Genomic DNA, 24976 nt, shown 5'->3' with positions numbered 1-24976 from the left:
TCTGTCAGTTGTTTTCTTAGGCAGTCCTGAAAAAAGTGCATTGCAGTAATCAAGCCGAGAAAAAACAAAGGCGTGGATTAGCGTTTTTGCATCGTCCAAAGACAAATAGGCTCTGATTCGTGCAATATTTCTAAGGTGAAAAAAGGCAATCTTGGTAACATGATTAATGTGTGAATTAAAATTAAATTCAGAATCAATAATGACCCCCAGGTTCTTTACTGTACCGTTACTTTCTACAGTCTTTATACTGTTACTTTCTACAGTATTAAGAAGAGCTTGTGACTACAGTAAATAATAACTATATTTGAACCCAGGTACATTTTTCCCCCGACCTCATATGTCCATAACTGTTACTTTTCATGATTAAATAAAAAAGATAGCAATAGTAGCAGATCCACAAGCACAACCAGCTACTTTTGATACTTTCGTTTGACAATGTTGTCTGATCAAGTAGTAGTGCATTCATTTATGAAAAAAATACAGATAAAAAAGAGAGATAAGAGGTTTCTGCCCGACAGCAACGATAATATGTTACATCATTATCCTCTCTCTCTCTCTGTCTCAGTGTGTATGAGCAACAGGCCAATCCCCTCCTCGCCTGCATCTTCCAGGTTCCCATAGCATGAGCCTAGCCGCCTTTGGTGGCGAGCCACGGTTTGCAAAGTCGCGTTTAGTTAACTGGATCACGGAGAGAAGCCATGAGGTACGGCCCCTCTGTGTAGCAAAGAGCATTAAAAAGGCGTGAAGGAGCGACTCCGGCAAAGTCGACAGCTTTGATATGTTAAAAAAAAAGAAAAGCCTGACATCTGTTTGGCTGGCAGAGGCAGCACCAGGAGGAGATAGGAAGGTTGAAGGGGGAGAAAAACTGACGTTGTCCGCCTTTAGAATAATCACTCTAATAGAATTGGAAGGAAAAAAAAGGGGAAAAAAAGCCAAATCCCCAGCTGTGAAACTCCTAATGTTCTTAGGCAAACTGACTTGGCTTGTGATGCAGAGAGCAGTTTTGGGGATATTTGAGGAGGAAGGGAGGAATGGAGCAGTGGTGGAATTTTTGAGGGGTGCTAGAGCCCCTCCTACTATATCCAGCTTTTGGTGTATGTGAAAACACAAACTTTGTCCTACACGAACATTAAATGCCATTGACAATGCATGGACAATTTTGAGTGTTGAAGACAAAACTTGTGATGATGTATTATGAGAGAGCGCCCCTCACTTCATACGGGTGTCATTTTTACTTAAGTATCAATGCTGCTGAAAAATTAAGGCCCCCTCACGCATTAGATAGAATATCCTTAAATGTGTGCAGGGGCCGCGATTTTTACATATTTATTTTATAATATGTATGTTTATTTATTTGAAAGTGAAATATCCCTCTAAAGGAGGCAGAAAGAGTGGCATTCTTCTGGCCTAGATGTCATCGGCTGATGGCAATGCATGGCAGGAGAGCCGTCAAAACATCTTACCTCAGCCCCCCAAGATGCTCCTTTCATCCAGCCACACCGCCTCCCTCCCTTCTGTTCTGTCCATGACGCAACAGTGTGGTCCTACCCCCCACCCCCACCCCCCTCGCCCCACAAGCGAGACCCGGATGGCACACCTCCCCTAATTATTACATTATATTATTCAATGCATTATAAATCAGTTGAATCAGCCTGGGCCGTGGCTCAGCGGTCCAGGCACCTTGGCTGGTAATCCAGTCTGGCAGTGTGCCGCAGGTTCGACTCCCGATCCCGACGGCCTTTACTGCATGTCATCCCCCCATCTCTCTCCCCATTTTCCTGTCAGCCTACCGTCTGTCCCTCCATAAAAAATATAAAATAAAGGCGAAACCAGAATCGAGTTAATCGTTTCATATCGGCCGCCTCTCTTCCCCATAAGATCTGCCCGGTCAATTGGGGCTTTTAAATCCCTACTTAAACCCCATCTGTTTGTCCCTGGGTTTTAATTTCACTTGAGCTCATCTAATTGGTTTAACTCTGCATATTTTGTTTTGTGTTGATGTTTCATTTGTTTTGATTTAACCACGTAATGTTCAAATGTGTCCAATGTAGTTATTATTTAATCACAAGGTGTTGCCAGTATAGGCTACTTTGAATTGGGGAACTCATTGAACTTAACCTTTGACAAATCATAGAATAGTATCCTTCACAACGATCCACTCGGAAACTGTTCCGTTGTGATAATCCATTCCATGGTTTTGTGGCTTGTTTTCGCCACAAAACAAACAGCAAGCATAGATAAGTGGATTTTTATAAATCTTTTAGCATTATCCTAAACCAGCTGGAAAATATTGTGATAACGTGACTTCTGGGTGCACACTTCCTCGTTGATCCTGGGATCATTCACAGGCTGTTGTACAGCCCCCTCTATCATAATCATGCACGGGAATGGCATTAAACGTGAGGGGATTTCTTAATCGAATTTGAACGTGTATGGGTCGAAATGTGTTAACTACTTTTCCTGAGGACCCCCTGGAACCTTCTCCAAGGAACCCTGTGGGGGTCTTTTAGAACCAATGGTTTAGCGTTACTGAATGTTAAGTCTCCCACAAGAGTCATCCAAAAAGAAAAACTAAATAACAAAAACAAGGTGTAGCCCTATGCTTTGGCATCCTTGCCCCCCACCCCCCAAGCTACTCGAAGGCCGTCACTGTACGCGGCCAACAGCGTGAGAAACATCATGTGACAAGCAGCGCGATGCTGAATGGATCGCTGGGCCGGAACGGTGAGGAATAGACGGTATAAATCTCTGTCCCGGCTGTGGCCGAGAGGAGAGAGGTGCGGAGCGCACAATGTCACGGCCGCTGCCCACCCAGCCGCGAGCGAGCGCAGAGGAGAACGCCCACCCCTCTGATAGGTGGAGAGAGGGGACAGAGAGAGAGAGAGAGAGAGAGAGAGAGAGGTAAGAATGAATCAAAAGCTGACCCACTTGAGAGAGTCAGAATTTTGGCATACAAAAGGGTGTGTGTGCTCTCTCACACACACACACACACACACACACACACACACCAGCCCCTACAGCACCAGTCTCTGTTCCACATCCACCTTTTGAATTACTCGTCCAAAGTGGTGTGAAAGAAAAGCGAAAGCTGATTGTAAGCTGATTGTGACCGACGGCGGTTAGATTCATGGTTCAGCGGCCCAACGTTGTGCCAAAGATGCAGGACCAGAGCAGTGTGCATGGTCAGACCGACTAGATGCAGGACCAGAGCAGTGTGCATGGTCAGACCGACTAGATGCAGGACCAGAGCAGTGTGCATGGTCAGACCGACTAGATGCAGGACCAGAGCAGTGTGCATGGTCAGACCGACTAGATGCAGGACCAGAGCAGTGTGCATGGTCAGACCGACTAGATGCAGGACCAGAGCAGTGTGCATGGTCAGACCGACTAGATGCAGGACCAGAGCAGTGTGCATGGTCAGACAGACTAGATGCAGGACCAGAGCAGTGTGCATGGTCAGACAGACTAGATGCAGGACCAGAGCAGTGTGCATGGTCAGACCGACTAGATGCAGGACCAGAGCAGTGTGCATGGTCAGACAGACTAGATGCAGGACCAGAGCAGTGTGCATGGTCAGACCGACTAGATGCAGGACCAGAGCAGTGTGCATGGTCAGACCGACTAGATGCAGGACCAGAGCAGTGTGCATGGTCAGACCGACTACATGCAGGACCAGAGCAGTGTGCATGGTCAGACCGACTAGATGCAGGACCAGAGCAGTGTGCATGGTCAGACTGACTAGATGCAGGACCAGAGCAGTGTGCATGGTCAGACTGACTAGATGCAGGACCAGAGCAGTGTGCATGGTCAGACCGACTAGATGCAGGACCAGAGCAGTGTGCATGGTCAGACCGACTAGATGCAGGACCAGAGCAGTGTGCATGGTCAGACCGACTAGATGCAGGACCAGAGCAGTGTGCATGGTCAGACCGACACAGGACCAGAGCAGTGTGCATGGTCAGACCGACACAGGACCAGAGCAGTGTGCATGGTCAGACCGACTAGATGCAGGACCAGAGCAGTGTGCATGGTCAGACCGACACAGGACCAGAGCAGTGTGCATGGTCAGACCGACACAGGACCAGAGCAGTGTGCATGGTCAGACCGACTAGATGCAGGACCAGAGCAGTGTGCATGGTCAGACCGACACAGGACCAGAGCAGTGTGCATGGTCAGACCGACACAGGACCAGAGCAATGTGCATGGTCAGACCGACATGCGTCACAGTGTCCTTGAGCTCCGGATGAGCATGTTGTTGGCGCCTTGCATGGTTTCCTTCCGCCATATCGGTGTGAGAATGTGATGCACACTGGAAAGCATTTTAGATCAAAGTGCTATACAAATGTTTGTATTAACTTGTGGGGACATTTTTGCAATTTGTTGACATTTTTAACCGTAAGCCTAAAGCCAAAGCATAGTTCACAACTCTCATTGTGCAGGGTTTGTAGATCAGCATTTATTTTTTGCTTTAGCCAATAATTATGAATCGAGCATAACTCTAATCATAAACCTAACCTCTAAATGTCTAATCCTAAACATAACTCCAACCTGAATTTTCAACCATAAAACAAGACATTTTGTGAGGATCAGGAAAATGGTTTGTCACAACATCTATTTCTCAAATTGTACTGTACTACGCACGCAGGCACGCACGCACACACGCACTAGCTGCTCTGCCGTCCTGCCTGTAGATGGTGCTATGCGCGTGCCGTGGGGAAAAGGCCTCTGTGCTCCTAAATGTTGTTTTCCTTGGCATTACTGTCGGAGGTATCCACTGGTGACTCATGATGGATTACATCCCTCGCCTCCCCTCTCTCCCTCCCTCTCCACTAACGTGTGACTTACATCAGGCAGCTCGTGGTGTGGACTCACTGCCAGTGTTGCCACATTTATCGAGAGAAATAAACAACCAGGTCTATGAAAACAAGCCCAAAAGAAGGCACTAGGCCACATGAGAACATGCATGTGCACACGTAACCACACACACACACACACACACACACACACACACACACACACACACACACACACGAAAATGTGTTGCAATGCAGATTTAACACAAATGTTGTGGGGGGGGGGGGCGGGGGGGGGGGGGGCTGGCTGGCTGCCAGCGATATTGCAGCTGATCGTGCTCCAAACAGACAGACACACGCGTGCAGTCATTAGAGCGGTTAGGCACCGCTCAAAAAGCAAACAACTTAAAAGCCCAAAGTCACTTAGAATAAGCAGACTTGGCAACAGTGCTCACTGCAGCACTAGAAGCACACAACACATAGAGGGTGGACGGACTGCCCCGCCCCCAGCTATTCATGTCAATGGATGTTGCTCACTGGTATTTGAAGGACCCGGAAGAACACTCTGCAGTAGTTCCTGTGTGTGTCTCCCTGATTCAAGCTTCAAAAGGTCTCCTCGTGGTTACATAGTGGGCACCCACACTAACTAGATGCAACCCTTGCACCAGAGGCCCTCCTCCTTCCACTCTCAGCTCTTCCAGTGTCTCCTGAAGCGTGTGATGACTCTGCATCCAGGTGCCACCAGAAGCAGTCAGGCCTGCACTGTGCTAGTGACCCTAGTGTCAATCGCTACGGAGACAGAGGAGGAGGCCATGGTGACCATGTGTGATGGAAGGTGACCTTTATACCTTGACCGGACCGCTCAGAGGTCGTTGCACATGCTCTGCACTGAGAGCACCGTCATCACTCAGTGCTCTGCGAAGATATGTCACGTCGTCTGTCGGGTATGTCCAAAACTGTTACTTTTCACGATTAAAATTCGAAACTGGCAAAAGTAGCAGACAAAATGGCAAAAGTAGCACTTGTATCACAAGTCACAACGTGATACAGCGTTGTGATACATTTGGCATGAATAATGGCTAGGGCCTATGCCCTATACTTTTTCAGAAAAGCCCGTTTCAGTGTAGAACTTCACTGTCTGTACATATTTTAATGATCTATCAAAATGTATGTATTTTGACATGACAAACGGTCTAAGCATTCTTTTGAGCTACATTATAATATAATAATATAATTCTATTTTTAAAAAGAGAGTGATGTCAAAGCGACCAAACCAGTGCACATTGGGGACATCATTGCTGTGAGACTTGGCATGAGGTTCAGCGTTGGTGGTAGTTGTATAGTCTACTAACTCATAATGTAAGTGCCCCAGCTGTATACTGTATAAGCCAACACAGGGCTGGTCAGTCACTGGCATAAGCACTCTATGTGGTTAGTTACTTATAGGGGCTACAACCACTAGAGGAGCCGGTGAGCATGTCATAGTCACAGAAATTGTTCCGACTAATTTAGAAACCTGTGAATATTAACACCTCAGAAGATCACACTTATTGAGAAAGCTTGGCCTTTTTCTTTCTTCCAATGACTCCTGTTCAGTCATCTGTGGTGAGATCAGCGTACGTCATTTCCAATGAAGATGTCTGCTCTTTAATAAACCTTCCTGGCACTAGACAGAGAGAACTGAGGCCATGACTCATAGGGAAGTAAAGTGGGCATCACATGATTCAGACGTACTCTTCTATGGTTTCTGAAGGAGCAGGAAGAAGAAAGGCCAAACTCGCATGGAAACAAAAAGTGCGAACCTACGTTCTTCCTGAATGTTCACAAAATTGTACTGTGATTGTAATGGACTGTGACTCAATTAACAGGTGAGAAAATTCAGCCTGGTCAAAAATGTCAAACTGGCCAGGGGTGCACATAACTGGTGCGCATGCGCCGCCAAAATGCTTTTCTGCGCGGCAGATCAAAGTCATGGGGGCGCTCTAGTGTCACGTACTACAAATGTCTATCTACGTCCTGTAAGTAGACTTAGGGTTGACTAATCCACACTGCCAAGAGCCTCTGCTACAATGCCTAAAATTGCACTTTCAAAATGTTTCACAAATCTGATCTACAAGCTCACAATGCAACAATGCATTGTGATGCCTCATGAGGTTGTGGAACTGCTACTTTCGCTCGAATCTCTTGTACAAAGTAGTATAGGGTGTTAATAACAAATAACAAATAACAAAAATTATGCTAGGATAATGGAGATAAGAGGTTTCTGCCCGACACCACCATGTACATACTGTACATGGTGGTGTCGGGCAGAAACCTCTTATCTCCATTATTACATTTTAAGAAAATTAACACCCTACTTGATCGACTACAGTGTCACACAAAAGCATCAAAAGTGGCAGATCCGCAAGCTTAAAGGGCCAATTCACCCCTTCTGCAACCAGATCTTATTTTAATGATGTTTGGGAGATAAGAAACACTTTCCTGGGGTTTTTATGTGGGTAATATGTGTTTTTAGATATTTCAAAGAGTCCATGGGCTCCATGATGTCATGGACACTGGGTTCACTTACTTCCTTAGTTACTAAAGCACTTGTTCAGGACAAGGCAGCTCTGACTACAGTGTGGGCTTGTTATCTTGTTTGCCTGTTTTTAGACACCCCCCCCTCTAATTGTGACGCCCAGAGGAGACAAATGATACACAGACTTATAAAGCTGCCCCCGGTAGCCTTCCTGAGGAGGTCTGCATCACGGTGAACTATCGCTGCCCGTGGGAGTAAATTGCTCTCCGCTGAGGGGGAGCAACAGAGGGGAAAAGAAGCACCATCCATTCATCTCTTTGCTCTAAAACCAAGTTTTTCCTTTTCAAAGTGGGGGCAAACTGGAAAGGAGATGGAAAGGAGACCTCACAGCAGCTCCAGTAGCAAAGTGTTACTGTACTTAATCACTTTCAAAGCCTGCGGCCCTAGTTTGGGTCACGTCATTATAGGCATTAGAAAGAAAGAAAGAAACTAGCATGTTGCCCATTTCCGCCACACAACACCATTGTACAATGAAGTAGGAAATAGAGCATAACGGTATAATTCTCCAAATTTTTCCTGTTTTTTATAATGAAACACCTTGATATAGTTTTCGCTGTTGCTAATCTTGTGAAGCAAAAGCTTTCCCCACAATACTGATGCTGGGGTTCAGTGGTTAATTTGCATTTGATATCGAACGCATGGGTTCACAAAATACGCTTCGTCTTCCAGCCCCCCGACTCGACATCCCAGGCGACAACAAACGAGCGCATGTAAAAACATAAAGCCGTTTAATCTCACATTTTCTGTTGATCTCGACAGAAAAAGGCTATCAAGACTCCAATCGTGTTCATTTCATTTGACAGTTACCTAACCATCTGTTCCTCCCCCTCCCCCATCTCCCCCTCCCTCGCAGCGCGGCCGCAGCCGGCCCTGGCGCACGCCACGGCACAGCGGCGAGGATCTAACGGGTGACGCTAATTAATAAAGGGCATCTGAGCTGCCCGGAAAGCGTTTGTTTACTCTCCCAACGTTAGCATCGGTGCGTGGCGGAAGCCGCTCACCTCTAGCCGCGGGACTGTCATCACGAGGCGTAATCACTATCAATTCAGCCACAAAAAGAGGAAATCAACACAAGTCTTTAAAGCTCATAAAATCGTCATTAATTCTCAAGTCAGAGAAGAGCGAGAGTCGTTAAAAAGGGCCTGGCCTGGACGTGATGGCCATACCTAGCGGTCTGACTCTGTACGCTACGCTGCCGTGCGATGTGGGAAAATAATGTACTCAATGTGACAACAACGAGAGTTCCTCTTCAGAACAAACTTCTGCGGGGGGATTTCAAGTGCAATTAAAACTTGCTAAGCCTCATTAACCAAATGAACCCTTGCGGTCCCTGAACATTTGTCGGAAAATAGCTGATCTAGAAGCTAGCGTTGCAACACATTGTAAGCTATATTATGCATGTTTTCTGCGTTCAATATAATGGCTTAAATGTAGCCGATGTATACACATTTAAAGTGGTAACATAATACAACCTAGTGGCTTTATTTCAGGTTTGTTTTGGTAGACCTGGTTGCTTATTTCTTAACAAATCTGGCAATACTGCTTAGGATCCCCTTCGCCACTCTCTCTCTCATTGAGAAACCACACTCTGCCTGGTCCCCTATCATCCTTTAAGATGGTGACATTCATAGATGGCTTAACGGCTAATTAGCGTGCGGCTAATTTATTCCCGCCAGTATTCATTTTGTATTCATTTATGGAGATTTGAATGGAATATTTAAGATGAAAGACGGCGAGTCAAAGTGGTGTCACTCATTCAAAAGATGAAGCCGGGGAAAAAAGTTTGCGTTTCGGGCAGGGAAAAAAAAGAAGAGAACCATACGGGGAGAGGAGGACGAGAAGACGAAAAAAACAAAGAAAGGGAAGGAAATTGGAGCATTCCGTGTCGGGCGAAGCTGAATGGCGAGCAGCGAGTAGAGAGGAGCTCAGCCAGGAATGTCGAGTGTCTTTGCCATAAAACTCCATTGTTATGGGAGCTTAAAACTTTTTTTCTTTCTTTTTTCTGGCTCAAGCCCCATTGTCTTTCTTCCCTCGTGGCCTACTTATTTAGCTAGGCCATGCATTCTTCTTTTCTAAACTCTCGTATTTGTTATCCTAATCAAGAAGAAAGGAACCCATGCACTACATTCATACCCATTAAGGCTAATTTTATACTCTGTGTAAAGAAAGAGTTTTCTTTTTTTTTTCAGTTGAATATTATGTTATCTCTTTTTGTACTGTTCAACTTCGAAGCAGTTTGCCGTTGCTGTCAGGCAGAAACCTCTTATCTCCAGATTTTAACTTTAAAAACAGCAAAAGTATCAGAACGGCAAGCTTGAAACGTGGCGAGAAGAGACACATTTCAAGCTTGTAGATCTGTTACTTTTGCTGTTCTTGAATTTGCATCCTGGAAGATAACAGTTTGGGACATGAGTTTTCCACCCAAAGGGGCAATGTCTCTTAAGGTAAAAAGTAAGGAAATACGGGGAAAAAATATGATTTATGTATTAATCTGGCAGTGATTGAGTTAAATATAGACGATCTACAGAAATGTATGTAGATCTGTACGTTTTTAAATGTTCTAATGAATTGAAAATGGAGGACCCTGGTGTAAACAAGTCTAGTGCTTTTCGGTTTCGTCCTCAAAGTAGCAGTTTTTATATTGACTTGTGCTTTTGTTTGAAATATACCCAGTCTATGAAATACAATTTTCAATCAAACAAGCTCAACATATTATGTCACTATGTTTCAGTTGTTTTTTTTTTAACGACATTTGGAAACGAGCTCCTCAAAAACTGCAACCCGCAACCAGCCAACCACCAATATACACTGCTTATAATAAGCAGACATGGCAACATGGCAGGGACAGGGGCGTCCCCCCCTTCTACATCCAACGGGCCTGACAGGGAGCACCGAGGGAAAGGGGGACTCACTTAAAAGAAGTGACTGTCTTCAAAGGGAAAGTGTATGGGGCGCACAGGGACAGTGGTGACAGAGCCATATTGGTCACACAGGGGGCTAACACTGGGCTATTCTGGAGGAGGGAGTGTAAATTAGGACTCCAGACACGCATATGATTAATCTCATGCGGGGAAAAACAAACTCCCACACCTAGACAAGAACTGCAGCTGTATAAGCAGTGGCGTGTACAGTAACTACTGTAAGTACATTTCCTCTACTAAGTACTGTACTTACAGTTTTGATTAATTTTTACTTTACTGGAGTATTTCCAATTTTCAGTACTTTTACTTGTACTCCCCTACATCTCAGAGGCAAATATTGTACTTTTACTCCATACAATTATTTGAATTTGTTTAGTTACTTTACAGATTCAGATTGTTTTAAGTGCTCGAGGACACAATCTGCAAAGTAATAAAAAATGTCAAAGACACAGAACCCCTGCTCCCGATGAGCAGGTTGGTGCCTTGCATGGTTTCCTCCACGTGTGTGTGCGTGTGCGTGCATGCGTACCATTAATTCATAGTGTAACTAATGATTAAAGACAAAAAACATGCAAGGAATAGCTAAAATATAACTACTGTGATATTCAAGATATCCAAGGGACCATGGCCATGTACCTGTCAAACCACTTCAAAGGAGTGAGAAACACACACGGGCGCAACACCAGATTCAGCACAAACATGGGGATAGTATGCCACTACCTGAATGTGGAATGCCCTACCACCATATATATATATATATATTTATATTTATTTATTTTTAATCACTCGTCGCACGGGTTTTTGAATCCGTTAATTCTTGAAGATAATTTCTGAAATGCTCTGAAAATGTAAAAATCTGCATAAACAGATATAAAAAACAACAACGCTGCAACCTGCAATCAAACAATCCAAAAAGCTGTGAGTCAGTACGTGCCTTCATCATCATAATAATACTCACACTGCACGATGAGCTCCACGATGGCCTCGCGCGGCTTGACGTTGAAGCCGTTGTACTGGCTGGTCTGGCAGCGGTACGAGCCCGTCATGTCGCGCGACACGTTGACCACGCGCAGCGCGCCGTCGTAGCTCTCCGTCTGCATGGCGCCGTCCGGCATGGGCGCCTCCTTGTCGGCGCGCGACCACAGGATGATGGGCTTGGGCTTCCCCGACACCAGGCACTCCAGCTCCACCGTGTCGCCCTCGCGGGCCACCAGGGGAGACTTGCCCCGCGGCACTGTCAGGTTGGGGGGAACTAAGAAAGAGAAAAATAGAGGCGGGACTGATATGGGGATCTAGAAAGCCGGCGGGCGGGGTCAGGGGTCAAGGTCGACGAGGGAGGGAGGGAGGGAGGCGATGGGGGTGGGAGTCGAGGTGGGAGAGGCGGCGTAAAGATGCAGCGAATGGGGCGTTTCGAGATGCGATGGACACACAAGCGCACAGACTGAGCAGGTATAAAAAAGGGCAAAGTCAACACAATGAGCTGCAGCACAGTTGTTACGCTGCGTCCACACTGGCGGATACAAAACAAACATAGAAGGCTACACAGCATAATGTTTAGCTTGGTACCTTTGAGATGAAGTTGAAACCGCCTCAACCTTTTTGTAGCTTTGTATAGCCACTGTATCTTTTATAGCTCAGCTACAGACGTTGGATGTATCTTTTATATCGTCATGTGGCTGGCTTCCATTGAAAAAGAATGGTAGCCTGCTGTGTCTCCATAGCTGCCAGTGTGAAAGCATAAAGTATTAATTTATCCTCCGTCGTGGACATAGCCCGACTGCAAAGCTCACGATGCGCCATCATGAGCTCTACACCGTTTGTACGGCGGAGTATAAATCGAGATCTTTTCATGTTAATAAAGCAATGAGAGCGACGGGCAATGCGGAGGAGAGCTGACAAACGATTCCAACAAACAAACTAAGATCATGACTAGAAATGCATGCCTTTTCAGACCACCATCCTGACTAAGAATCAAACCTGGGGACCACACTGTAGAGATTACGGGGGATTCTGCCTGAAAAGCCATCTGTAACTTCACAAGGGATTCACAGTGTTTGTGGATCTTAATGAGGTCCTCAGAAGGGAAGGGACGATGTGAAAATTACATGTCACGATTATTGTGGCAAAAATAATTGTGAAAATGTGCTTAAAACTTAAAATGTCACTTTTGTTTAAGCACTTGAACCCCCAGTATCCATATTCTGAGTGGAACGTTCTCCAAAAATAACCAATTCATCTACTTGTAGAAAGATAATCGAAATAACAGCATCCACATTTCCACATAAAAAAATGCATTTACTAATCAATAATATTCTCTCTCTCTCATTGTGGGTGCCTTCACTTTCTCAGACAGTGCCACACAGACAGACAGACCAAACCGACAAGTTTTATTCTGTGCACAGAATGAAATAATACTCACTTTTGACAAAGGCCATCTTAGTCATAATAATTAATAATGGATTGCATTTTCATAGCGCTTTTCTATGCACTACGTGCTTACTCAAAGCGCTTTACAATGGTCCATTCATTCATACATTGGGAGGAGAAGCAGTCAACGCCAGCGTCCTCACTTCCCACACCAATGGTGGCAACCACTGGAGGCAATGCAGGGTTCAGTGTCTTGCCCAAGGACACTTCGACATGTAGACAGGAGCCGGGATTCGAACCGCCGACCCACGGATCATTGAACGACCTGCTCTACCTCCTGAGCCACAGCCGCCCTACAACTGCCTCATAACTGCATCACCATGACAACGACTATAATTTCCAGCACCGCCTCAGTCTACAATCCATAATGTTGTGTGATGCACAGCCGTCAACACAAAAACCTCAATTCCCTAAGGCCATAGAATGTATATAATATTTAATACAACATAACATACAGCACTGAGCACTGTGCCATTATTCCAGACCACAGAGCTATATTTCCACTCAAAGCTGGAGTTTAATGTTTAGCTTTTAGTTTTTCTTCTACCGAGGCTGCCTTAAACTGAAGCCTTAATAATGTAAGTACAAAGTATGCGTGTGCGACGCGTGCGTGCATGCATTTGTGTGTATGCATTTGTGTGCGTGCGTGTGTGCGTGCGTGCATGCAGGCATGCATAAATATGCATATGTATACATGTGTCATGTATGTGCATTAGACCAGGATTGAGGACAAGTATTTGACATGAAACTAGTTGATTGGGGTCGGCAGGTCAAACCGGGGACATGAATTGGTATTCACAATCAGATTGAAAGTGAAGTTCCATAGGCTGAGAGGGTGGGCGTTTAGGGTAAGGGGATATGGAACACATTGGGTTCATTTATTAGTTAATGATTAGTGTAATGAGAATAATAAAAAAATGAGTGTTAAAAATCATGTATTGCTTTATATCGTTATAGCGGTTTTTTTAACTGATAAAAATTGCTATACCTAGAAAGCGATAAAATAATTTTCATTTTTTAATTATCATCATTACAAACTAATGAGTGAATTCTTGTGCCGTGGATTCGCCAAGGCTGTAGGTTGTATGATAATGGGGGAGGGTTATGTCATTAAAGTTGTGTATTTCGATTGGGCCTTAAAAGGCTTTCAGCTTTCAGGAAGAAACCAAAAATACACAGAGAAGACATATTTGAATATTCTAACCACACCTGGGGGTCTATTAGAGTAATATAAACTCCATAGACACATACAAAACACCTGGGGGTCCATTACAGTAATGTAATGGCACATACAAAACAGAAAAAGTACAAAAATCACAGCACTAGACCTTTAAGAAAAAGTATCAAATATCAATACTGCAATCTAGACACTAGTGAAAGTTTCCAGCGAGGAACATTTACTCGAGTAAAAGTGCAAAAGTATTGGCATCAACATATACTTAAGTACCAAAGGTAAAAGTACTCATTTTGCAGACTTACCATTTATGATACCACACGGCATCATAGTATAACATTTATTAAAAACCTTTTGAATATAGATCTACTTTGTAAGCTCACAACACATCACATTGTGACACGCTATATGAGTGTGTAGATCGGCTGTTTTCGAATAACCACAGTATATATATAGGGCTGAAGTGGTTAACTTGTGTTTTGTAATAATTTAAAATAAAATCAGTTTGTTAAGGTCAACACCTCCTCTTCAGTTGACTACATCTACCGGTGCCCCCCAGGGGACAGTGATTTCCCCAGTCCTGTTCTCGCTCTATACCAACAACCTGAGGGGCTCGGACAGTGCGAGCATGGCCGTGAAGTTGGCCAGATGATACTGCTCTGGTCGGCACCTCGAACAGCCCTGCTCACTTTGAGGAGGAAGCAAAGAAGCTTCCACCAGTGGTGTGAGGAGCACTACCTTCAGCTGAATGTGAAGAAAGAAGACCAAGGAGCTCCTCATAAGCCCTCAGAGGAGGGATCAGGGATGACCTCGACCCTATCCCGCAGCTGACACTGCATGGGTGGGTGGGGAGGTGGTGGAGAGGGTCGGCTGACACTGGGTGGGGAGGTGGTGGAGAAGGTCGGCAGCTACAAATATCTCGGGACCACTATTGACAGTGGGTTGACCTTTAATGATAACACACAGGCCATCTTCGCAAAGTGGCAGCAGCAGCAGCAGCACCTACCTCCTACGGAGGCTGAGATATATGGAATGGATGTTGCAAAAAAAAAAAAAAAAGTAGAATATTTGCCTTTGAGATGTGGTTGAGTCGAAGTAAAAGTTCAGAAAATTGAAAATACTCCAGTGAAGTAAAAGTACCACAGAATGGTACTCAAGTACAGTACTTGAGTAAATGTTATTAGTTACTTTCCACCAATGCAATGTCCCCGGCAGGTTTGCACAACCGTGCACTTGCGCACGTCCTCAGACAGGTTGTACCAGGCTGTCTGGAACCTCACACAGTTTGCCTGCCAACGGGATTTGTTTAATTAGTACATTTGGCTATAAAAACACAGACTCCTGGAGAGATCTTTGTGTGTACTGTGTACGTATCCGTGTCCGTGTCCGTGTGTGTGTGTGTGTCCGTGTGTGTGTGTGTGTGTGTGCGTGCGTGCGGTGTGTGTGACACGTTGCAAGCTTGTAGATCTGATATTTTAGGAGACATTTATGCATTTTATACGTTTGAAAACTGGTGAAATGGGGTGATTCATGCACAATGACTAGGCTAATTCTACTTCTGGTACTTTAAGTACATTTTGATGCCAATACCTTTGTACTTTTGTACTTCTAAGCCACTTCCCTGCCAGTTGGTTGGTGGGCGCCGGCCATGCTGTCGCGCAAATAAACCATCTCTAGCCCATGATGAAACCCAGCAACCATCAAATCACTGCCATTCCTCTGGAGATGGAACGAATTAACTTGTGCCACATCGAGGTTCTTTTTCTCCTTCTTTTTGCCATGATGAAATAGCCAGCAATTCGACCAAAACAAGAAAGAAACACTGAGACCATAAGACGCATTCCACCCCCTCAAATGCATTCTGAAGTTTGGTTATAGAAGAAGGGAGTGAGCTCAAAGGTTGTTTTCTATCCCTTAAAGTGAGTGTGGCATTACTGGCTCTATCTTCTGTTAAATTGAACATACTAAACTGGTGTACAATTTAGGCATTTTACCAGACACTCTTAATCCAGAGCGATTTACAGTAAGCGTACCCATACTGAAGTGTACTGTAGTGTGTACACACTGTGAAGTTCTTTACACAAAGTTAGGTAGCAGCTACTGGGGGAAAGCAAAACTAATGCTGCTAGTATATACAATATACCATGATTATACCTGTATGCACATTTCATGATGCTCTTGAATATAGTATATTCTCTCTTGCTCTTTTTTGCGCTCCCTTTCTTTCATTAAATCTTTTTACTATTTTCATCATTAGTCTGTTGTTATTATCTATGCGGCTGCATTGAAGGAAGCCAAACCAAAATGGTATGTACTGTACCTGTACACAGCATGTAACAATAAAGTACAACCTTGAACCAACCTTGAATCTGTCAGGAGTGGGCTGAATCACACCCATTCTTCCTTCTGAACCTTCACACAATCACACACACACTCAACTGTACTCTCAACAACTCAAATAATTTCACTGCCAGCTGAGGCCAATTCTAAAAATGTCAGTTGTCTGGAAAAAAAACATGTTATATATCGTTGCTGTCGGGCAGAAACCTCTTATCTCCATATTATAACTTGTATTTAATTTGGTATATTAACACCGTCCTTGATCAAAATACAGCATCACACAAGCATAAAAAGTAGCAGATCCACAAGCTCGAAATGCGATGCAAAGCGATGCTTTTTGAGCTCGTAGATACTATTGATACATTTAATCCTTTAAATGTCCACTTTTGGACATGATGTTTCCAACCGACAGACAATAATATACAGTAGATCAAATATAAAATGTCACAGATGCTTTCCAGGTTTTAACAGTTTGACTGCATAATCCGTGTTCCACACTATTTAATCCATGTTCTTCCCCTGCGTAATACGCTAAACCCACTATTTGTTTTATGTGTTTAATGTCTCTGTGAGCCCTTACTGCTTGTTGTTCTTCCGCACCACGACGGTGGATTATTTTTCGGTTAGACAACAATCACAACATGGGACTATTTTCAGGGGAATTTGCATGGATCAAAGGCACAAATACTTTGGCGTATGCTCCAAAACAATTCCGGCAGCCTAGGTATATGTCAACTTTTAAGAAAAAGCCCTCAAGTGTTAATGGATTAAAGTGAGTGTGGAGTTACCATAGGAGTCAGATCTAAAACAAACACGTTGAACCAAACGGTACACCCGTTGTTCCTTCTGAACTTTCACAACCACACGCTCAACCATGATCACAACAACTCGGGAGCATTTCACTGGCAGCAATGAAATGACTGCTATTAAAGGTCAAAGTATAAAGTTTATAGTTTGTTTCCTGGCACAGTGCTGCTGCAGTCTGTTGCTTCACATAAAAATAATATACGAAGTAAATCTCAACATCATGACAAGCTTCCGACACGATGCTAGACTATTGTTTCTCATAAAATCACCTTAACCACATGTACCCTATAACCTGGTTCCCCCAGCGTTTTCTCACCTCACCAAGAGAAAGGGTCAAATAACCACATCTCAAAGTGTCTGAGTGCCACTTCCATTGTATGTAATTCCCCTGGAAGTATCACTACACGGTTGTCACGCCCTCTGAGATTATAAATATGGTCTCGGTCGGGTGGAAACCTATGTCCAAAACTGCTACGTTCAGTATTCAAATTCGAAAGTAACAGATCGACAAGTTCAAAGTGTGTCGGTTCAAAATCGAGCTTGCGGATCTGCTACTTTTGATGATTTTGTGTGATCAAGGATCTTAATTTATGAGAAAAAAAACATTGACACAAAGTGGTTTCTGCCCGACAACAACGGTATATGTGAGTTCCTTGGGCAACACTTCCTCTACTTCCGTTTAGCCTAGTGGTTTTCAAAGTGAGGAGCAGGGACCGGGACCCTCAGGGTTCCTTGAGGGGGTTCCAAATGAACCCATTCTGTAACAATCACAGTTATGGCGGTCCTTGGGTTCTTTTTTTTTTTAAGTGCGAGAACCACTTGCTTAGACACATTGTACCTCTTGAGTTAAATATTTATATAGGGCAATTATAATGTATTCGGGCATATTTAGCTTCCAGGGATCGTTTTAAATGGCTAAGGATAAGATATATTATTGACATGTAACATTGACAACATGACAACAAAACAATAAAGGTCCTTGCAGACTGGACACGTTTATCGGAAAACCAGCAGAAAAACGCTTCTTTGCAGCAGTGTGCAGGGACCTTTAGAATGATATGAAAGTATTTAATTTCATTGTAAGATTCAGCATTTAGAGTTCAGCAACTCTGACGAAGTGCTTGGAACAAAACTATGGCTCTCTGATTTGCACTTTGGCACATAGGTCTTCCCAACGGCAGAAGTTAATATTATTCAGAGACGAGGAGAGTCTGCAAATGATTTGTTGCTCGTTTCAATTCTGAATGGCTCACAGTGTTCTATTAGTTCTATTACCTTCACAGCTGATTTGGCTTGCATGCTGGCATTAAGACTAGCTTTTTTTCTTCTCGCAATTTCAACCGCATTGTTGTGCATAACATATAGAGACTTGAAAATTGAAACAAAACAGCATCTCACAGCCAACAGCACGGCCTGCCTGACCTGACAGGCCCGATAGGTTGATTGCCAGATTGGGTGGAATGATAAATATTGATCAAGGATGAGGGAGCAAGAGACAGACAGACAGAGCTGAACTCACAACACCGCAACACAGTGCATACTCATAGAGTGCATAGTCTATAGAGTGCAATTTTGGACGCAAGGAAAACTACAAAAACATACATACAAAATGACTTAAATCACTCCCTGCTCATCCCACAGTCTCGTGGAAACCTCATAATGGCAAAAATAAGTATCATATCTACAAGCTCAAAGCATGTCACTTTGCACCGTGTTTCAAGGTTACAGATCTGCTACTTCTGATGTTTTGTGAGAAAACACAAACAGTCGTAGTGGTGTATAATATTATGTGTAGTGATCAATATTATACCCAATCAGGGTATTTATCCCACAATGCATTGTGAAATGTAGGTCACTAAATCCTACATGCAATCATGCATTGCGTTCAAAGAAAATCATGAGACGTTAATCTGGCACGTTTTAATCACGCGGCAGCAATGACGTCATAAACGTCATGAAAGTTCACTATCCACGAGTTTCCCACGTCCCTTGAGGTCTTGCGTGAATTATTATTCCAAAATAGGGTCCAGGGACCCTCACAGTTCCCAGAGGGGTTTTCCGAATGACTAGCCCAAATAGGTCCATTATTTGTACACTCTCAGAGTTATGTGTACTTGAAATAAACAAAACAAAAAAACATCTTGATGCGTCCATTGTGCACCATGCTATGACAGATTTTCAGCATGCTTTTCATTTTCTCTTATTTCACTTTAATCACTCTGCAATCCTCAACTATACACAGACACACCTGGCTGTAATTAGCACGAGTGACTACAGCTACACATGGAATTCCCACTGATAATAGTGAGAGGATGTTTTGTCTGAATAAAACCCAGTCACGTTTTTGTTTCCGGCAAAAAGCCCTCCTACTGACTGGTGGTGTTGCAAATTAGCATCTGCTACGATAAGCACTGTGATGCTTGCCTTGGACATCTGTTATTCCCTATGTACTATGTACTATGCACAGTAGGGTATGTACTGTACTTGTACTGTAGTGTACTGTAGTATGTACAGTACACTGTATATGACCCTCCTTCCCTATGTACTATGTACAGTATGTACTATGTACAGCACTGTATCTGACCCTCCTTCCCTATGTACTATGTACAGTATGTACTATGTACAGCACTGTATCTGACCCTCCTTCCCTATGTACTATGTACAGTATGTACTATGTACAGCACTGTATCTGACCCTCCTTCCCTATGTACTATGTACAGTATGTACTATGTACAGCACTGTATCTGACCCTCCTTCCCTATGTACTATGTACAGTATGTACTATGTACAGTACACTGTATCTGACCCTCCTTCCCTATGTACTATGTACAGTATGTACTATGTACAGTACACTGTATCTGACCCTCCTTCCCTATGTACTATGTACAGTATGTACTATGTACAGTACACTGTATCTGACCCTCCTTCCCTATGTACTATGTACAGTATGTACTATGTACAGTACACTGTATCTGACCCTCCTTCCCTATGTACTATGTACAGTATGTACTATGTACAGTACACTGTATCTGACCCTCCTTCCCTATGTACTATGTACAGTATGTACTATGTACAGTACACTGTATCTGACCCTCCTTCCCTATGTACTATGTACAGTATGTACTATGTACAGTACACTGTATCTGACCCTCCTTCCCTATGTACTATGTACAGTATGTACTATGTACAGTACACTGTATCTGACCCTCCTTCCCTATGTACTATGTACAGTATGTACTATGTACAGTACACTGTATCTGACCCTCCTTCCCTATGTACTATGTACAGTATGTACTATGTACAGTACACTGTATCTGACCCTCCTTCCCTATGTACTATGTACAGTATGTACTATGTACAGTACACTGTATCTGACCCTCCTTCCCTATGTACTATGTACAGTATGTACTATGTACAGTACACTGTATCTGACCCTCCTTCCCTATGTACTATGTACAGTATGTACTATGTACAGTATGTACTATGTACAGCATTGTATCTGACCCTCCTTCCCTATGTACTATGTACAGTATGTACTATGTACAGTATGTACTATGTACAGCACTGTATCTGACCCTCCTTCCCTATGTACTATGTACAGTATGTACAGTACACTGTATCTGACCCTATCATATTAAACTTGTTGATTGTTAATATCGTCGCTGCCGGGGCAGAAACCTCTTCAAACTTCGTTTTTTTCCCCGTAAATGAACGCCCTACTTGATCACACTACAGAGTCACACAGCATCAAAAGTAGCAGATGTGCTTTTTTGTTTTTCTTTTGTTAATTTTCTGAATACAAATACAAAAATGTTATTATCTGCCATCTCTGGTTTACTTCCCGTATCTGCTTGAAGTATAGTAAGAGGACACATTTTTAGGAGATGGGAAGCTGGTTGGAGTCTATTAATTCCAATGGAAGAGTGAACGTGAACACAGCTTCTGAACCATCGCGAGATTTGGAGCCCACTTAGGAGCCACGGTTTGAGCTTGTAGATCGAATATTTTTTCATATTCTTTTCTTGTAGTATGATGAAGGGGAGCGTTAATTTACGAGGAGAAAAAAAGATAGCAACATAACATAAACCGTAAAAATATGGAGATGAAGATGTTTCTGCCCGACAGCTTTACTATGATGTGATTGTTATGTGAGTTTAAATTTCAAACCAACGTGTTTTTAGTTCCTGTATAAAAGGCAGGTGGCGTGCGCACATCCAGTTCCTGGCTGGTGCTGGACTAAAGGTAGATACATGAATGAAGAAAGAAGTCTGCACACAGGCTCTGCTCCAGTGGTGTTTTGTTTATTTAAAACACCATTAGTTGGTGTGCCTTAACTAATGCCTTTAAATAAAACAAAACACCACTGGAGCAGAGCCTGTGTGCAGACTTCTTTCTTCATTTAAGTTCCTGTATAGCCAAAAGATAAAGAGCATCTGCAAGTAATGAATTATAAACTGGGAGGCCACCCTCAACAGAAACCGAATGATACAACTTAGCAGGGTGGAAAATGGGCGGCACAGAGACCACATGTTCATGACATCATTTACAAAATTCCCATATTAAAAACAAATTAGCATGAGTAAAAAAAAATATATATATATTAAAAAAATATACCCCCACAAGATCCTTTTAAATATTATCCACTGATTAGCTGTTGCATTAAAGTGCCATAAAACAGTGCTTAGCTTGTACGTGTCCATTAAGTCATTACAGACCACATGTAGCATACTGTTAAGTAGCTAATCCCAACATTTACACCAATTTATAAAATAAGCCGCTCAGGCACTTACAGTACGGTACAAAGCTGTGGAGAACATTAGCAAGTGTTGTTAATGTTAACCACTTCAGATTCTAGGGGGGGGAGGAGGGCGACATGTCAGAGACAATGAAACCGTAATTTTGGGATTTAGCATTGCTTAAGAGGTGTTCTCCGAAATAATTGATATCTTGTACCCCAGCCTAAATCCCTAAAACACCTCCGCTACCCATTACGTTATGCATAGGTGTGGTTTGGGCGTTACAATAGAAACCAATCGCCGTGCCACATGCCATTGCCTTTAACCTAATTATGCTAATGACGTATCCAAACCGTATCCAATAATCCAACTCAATCAACTTTAACGACCGTCCGACGGGAGTTTTCATGTAAAGCATGGTGAGACTACGGTGATTAGTATTATTGTCATCACCTGACATGAAGCTGTGTACAGTATGTGTTCAACAACATGCAAAATAACATTGACAGCTATGAGGTTGTTGAGGTGACGACAGCTTGCCCAGCTTAACAACGGTTGCTATATACCATTTTAATTGGCATTGAATAATCACTTTTGAAGTCGGGTTTAGCGAAGGGCTAATTTAGATTTCAGCCAGACATAATCGGTAGGCGGAGATCTCAGATGGCCTGGCGTTAACACGCGAGACTACACCTCCTACTGTTACTGATTAGAATTCACAATGCATCTCCGGCAAGCACCGGGCTTGGCAGATGTCAAGAGCTGACATATTCCTCTCCCCGTAACAATATTTTCTCGTCTCCAATCCTCCGGCCCTTTCCTGGCGGTCCAAAACAATGGCTAGACAGCACTGTGTGCGTGTGTGTGTGTGTGTGTGTGTGTGTGTGTGTGTGTGTGTGTGTGTGAGAGAGAGGGAGAGGGAGAGAGAGAGGAGCCAGCAGCCGCGAGCGGCCATTAGCGAGGGGACGTGAGACGTTATTCAGCGAGTTGCCATCACTATGCTGGGAGGCTTTTAGACAGCCAATTACAGCCCGGCCGCCTATGATTTTTGTATTTTTATTTTTTGCCTGTGACGACCGCCAAAACCCGTCAACCACCATCGTCTTTGTTTGCAGTGGACTTGCATGCATGCTCAAACCTGCAACTTGTCAAAATGCGTATGATTATTCTCTCTCTCTCTCTCTCTCTCTCTCTGGTTCTCAATCCTTGAGGGGGGGTTCCACAGGGTCAGGGTCCTCAGCTAAATAATTCATAGTTAGGAATCAATTAAGGGTCTCTGACTGTAACTCTGTACAAATGGAGTGAAATGGACCCTTATGGGTCCATTTTATTCAATATGAATACTGAGAATGTTACAAGTGCAGATTGGATATGCAGAGTGGCGTAAACATATCGTTGCTGTCGGACACTTCCCATTACAATCAGAACTGCAGCATCACTCCCAATCTTCCACCGTAGTCTGAAAACCCACCTTTTCAGACTCCATCATGGCCCATAGCACTTGCCCTAGCCAGATAGATAGATAGATAGATAGATAGATAGATAGATAGATAGATAGATAGATAGATAGATAGATAGATAGATAGATAGATAGATAGATAGATAGATAGATAGATGATTGTCAGTGTTGCCAGGTCTATGAAAGCAATGACACCAGAAGCGAGCACACACACACACACACACACACACACACACACACACCGGTTATTCTCATGTGAAAAATGTGACATATTTTTGATAATGTTCAACAACACAATCTGGGGTCTGTAGAGTGCAGACAAATCTGTATTATTCTGGGGGTCCTTGACATGAACATTTTTCAAACATGACATAGCAAGTGCAGAATAAGCAACAGCACTTACAGGAGAATTCCTGACTAGAGCTTTTCTAACCGTAATTATTATAATTCATGAATGATGAATAGAAAAGCGCTAGTCTGGAATTCTCCTTTCAGAAACAAGAAATCGAATGTAAATAGATAGATGCATTTAATATTTGTTACAATAAGCAGGCATGGCAACCCTGGTGTCAGCGGGCTCTGCCATCCTGGCTTCATTCACTGTGTTCCCATTGTGCCACTGCCATGCAAATGCCACTGATGACCACGGGGTATGGCCGTGTGTGTGTGTGTGTGTGTGTGTGTGTGTGTGTGTGTGTGTGTGTGTGTGTGTGTGTACGTCTGCACACGTGTGCATGCGTGCGTGCGTGCGTGTGTGCACTTATGTGGAATAAGACATCATGCTACAATATGATGGTGCCTCAGCGATTCACTAACATGCCCTATGGTTATATTTCTGATGTTGACCCAAAACGCTGCAGAAGCCTTCAAGTATTCCGCGCACGGCGCCGGGCAGGCACATTTGCATGTGTGTGACTCCCACTATGTGTCTGTATTTCAGAGCTGTGTTTTAGGTCATGTGTGTGACTCCCACTATGTGTCTGTATTTCAGAGCTGTGTTTTAGGTCATGGAAGGGCTCTGATTTCCCCACAGAGAGACGCGCGCACGCAAGCGCAAGCGCGAACACGCACATACACACACACACACACACACACGGGGGGGGGGGGGGGGGGGGGGGAAACTGCTTCCTCACATTCTGCTGTAGTGACAGTGAGCCAGAGAGATAGAGAGAGAGAGAGAGAGAGAGAGAGAGAGAGAGAATAATATTTCTACTCCTCACCACTGTGCTGTGACATCACTCCCTGTCACCATGGCAACGTGGTCCTCCTTGCTCCTGCAGAGTGTGTGTGTGTGTGTGTGTGTGTGTGTGTGTGTGTGTGTGTGTGTGTGTGTGTGTGTGACATGAATAGGCCTATGTGTTGAAGTGGCTTAGAGTGTTGATAGACTGCAGTGCTACACTACTGACCACGGGCCATCACTCTGTGAGTGTTTGGGTGTGCACGTGTTTGTGCGCTTGCATGCATGCGTGCGTGCGTGCGCGTGTCCTCGACAGTGCCACTATAACCAGATATTGGTTGGGGAGTTGGCGTGGCCAACACTGGATCACGCTAGTCTGTTTGGAACCAAAACCAGGCTTTCTGCCATGTGGGAAAACAAAGCCTGGTGACGCGAGGTCGCCCAGCGCCGACCAACAGAGTGACACAGCCATCCTTTGAGCCCTGCACTCTCACTAGTGGTGCTAGCTGTTGCCAGCAGCGGTGACCATGGATACGGCAGCTGGACTCTGATGAACCCACTCCA

General features: G+C 43.9%; 1 protein-coding gene across 2 annotated transcripts in view; it reads right to left on the bottom strand.

The window, feature by feature from the left end:
* Positions 1 to 24976, bottom strand: part of LOC308334137 (MAM domain-containing glycosylphosphatidylinositol anchor protein 2) — a 298760-nt gene that overhangs the window by 82711 nt on the left and 191073 nt on the right. For both annotated transcript variants that reach the window (XM_080790725.1, XM_080790724.1), the window contains exon 9: positions 11251 to 11544. In XM_080790725.1, the coding sequence (XP_080646851.1) occupies positions 11251 to 11544 (294 nt within the window). The remainder of the gene's footprint in view (positions 1 to 11250; positions 11545 to 24976) is intronic.

Source organism: Protomyctophum bolini, assembly GCF_963924005.1.
Source record: "Protomyctophum bolini genome assembly, chromosome: 19".
Classification (NCBI taxonomy): domain Eukaryota; kingdom Metazoa; phylum Chordata; class Actinopteri; order Myctophiformes; family Myctophidae; genus Protomyctophum; species Protomyctophum bolini.
Note: the sequence above shows the minus strand (reverse complement) of the source record. Positions and strands in the feature narration are given on the sequence as shown.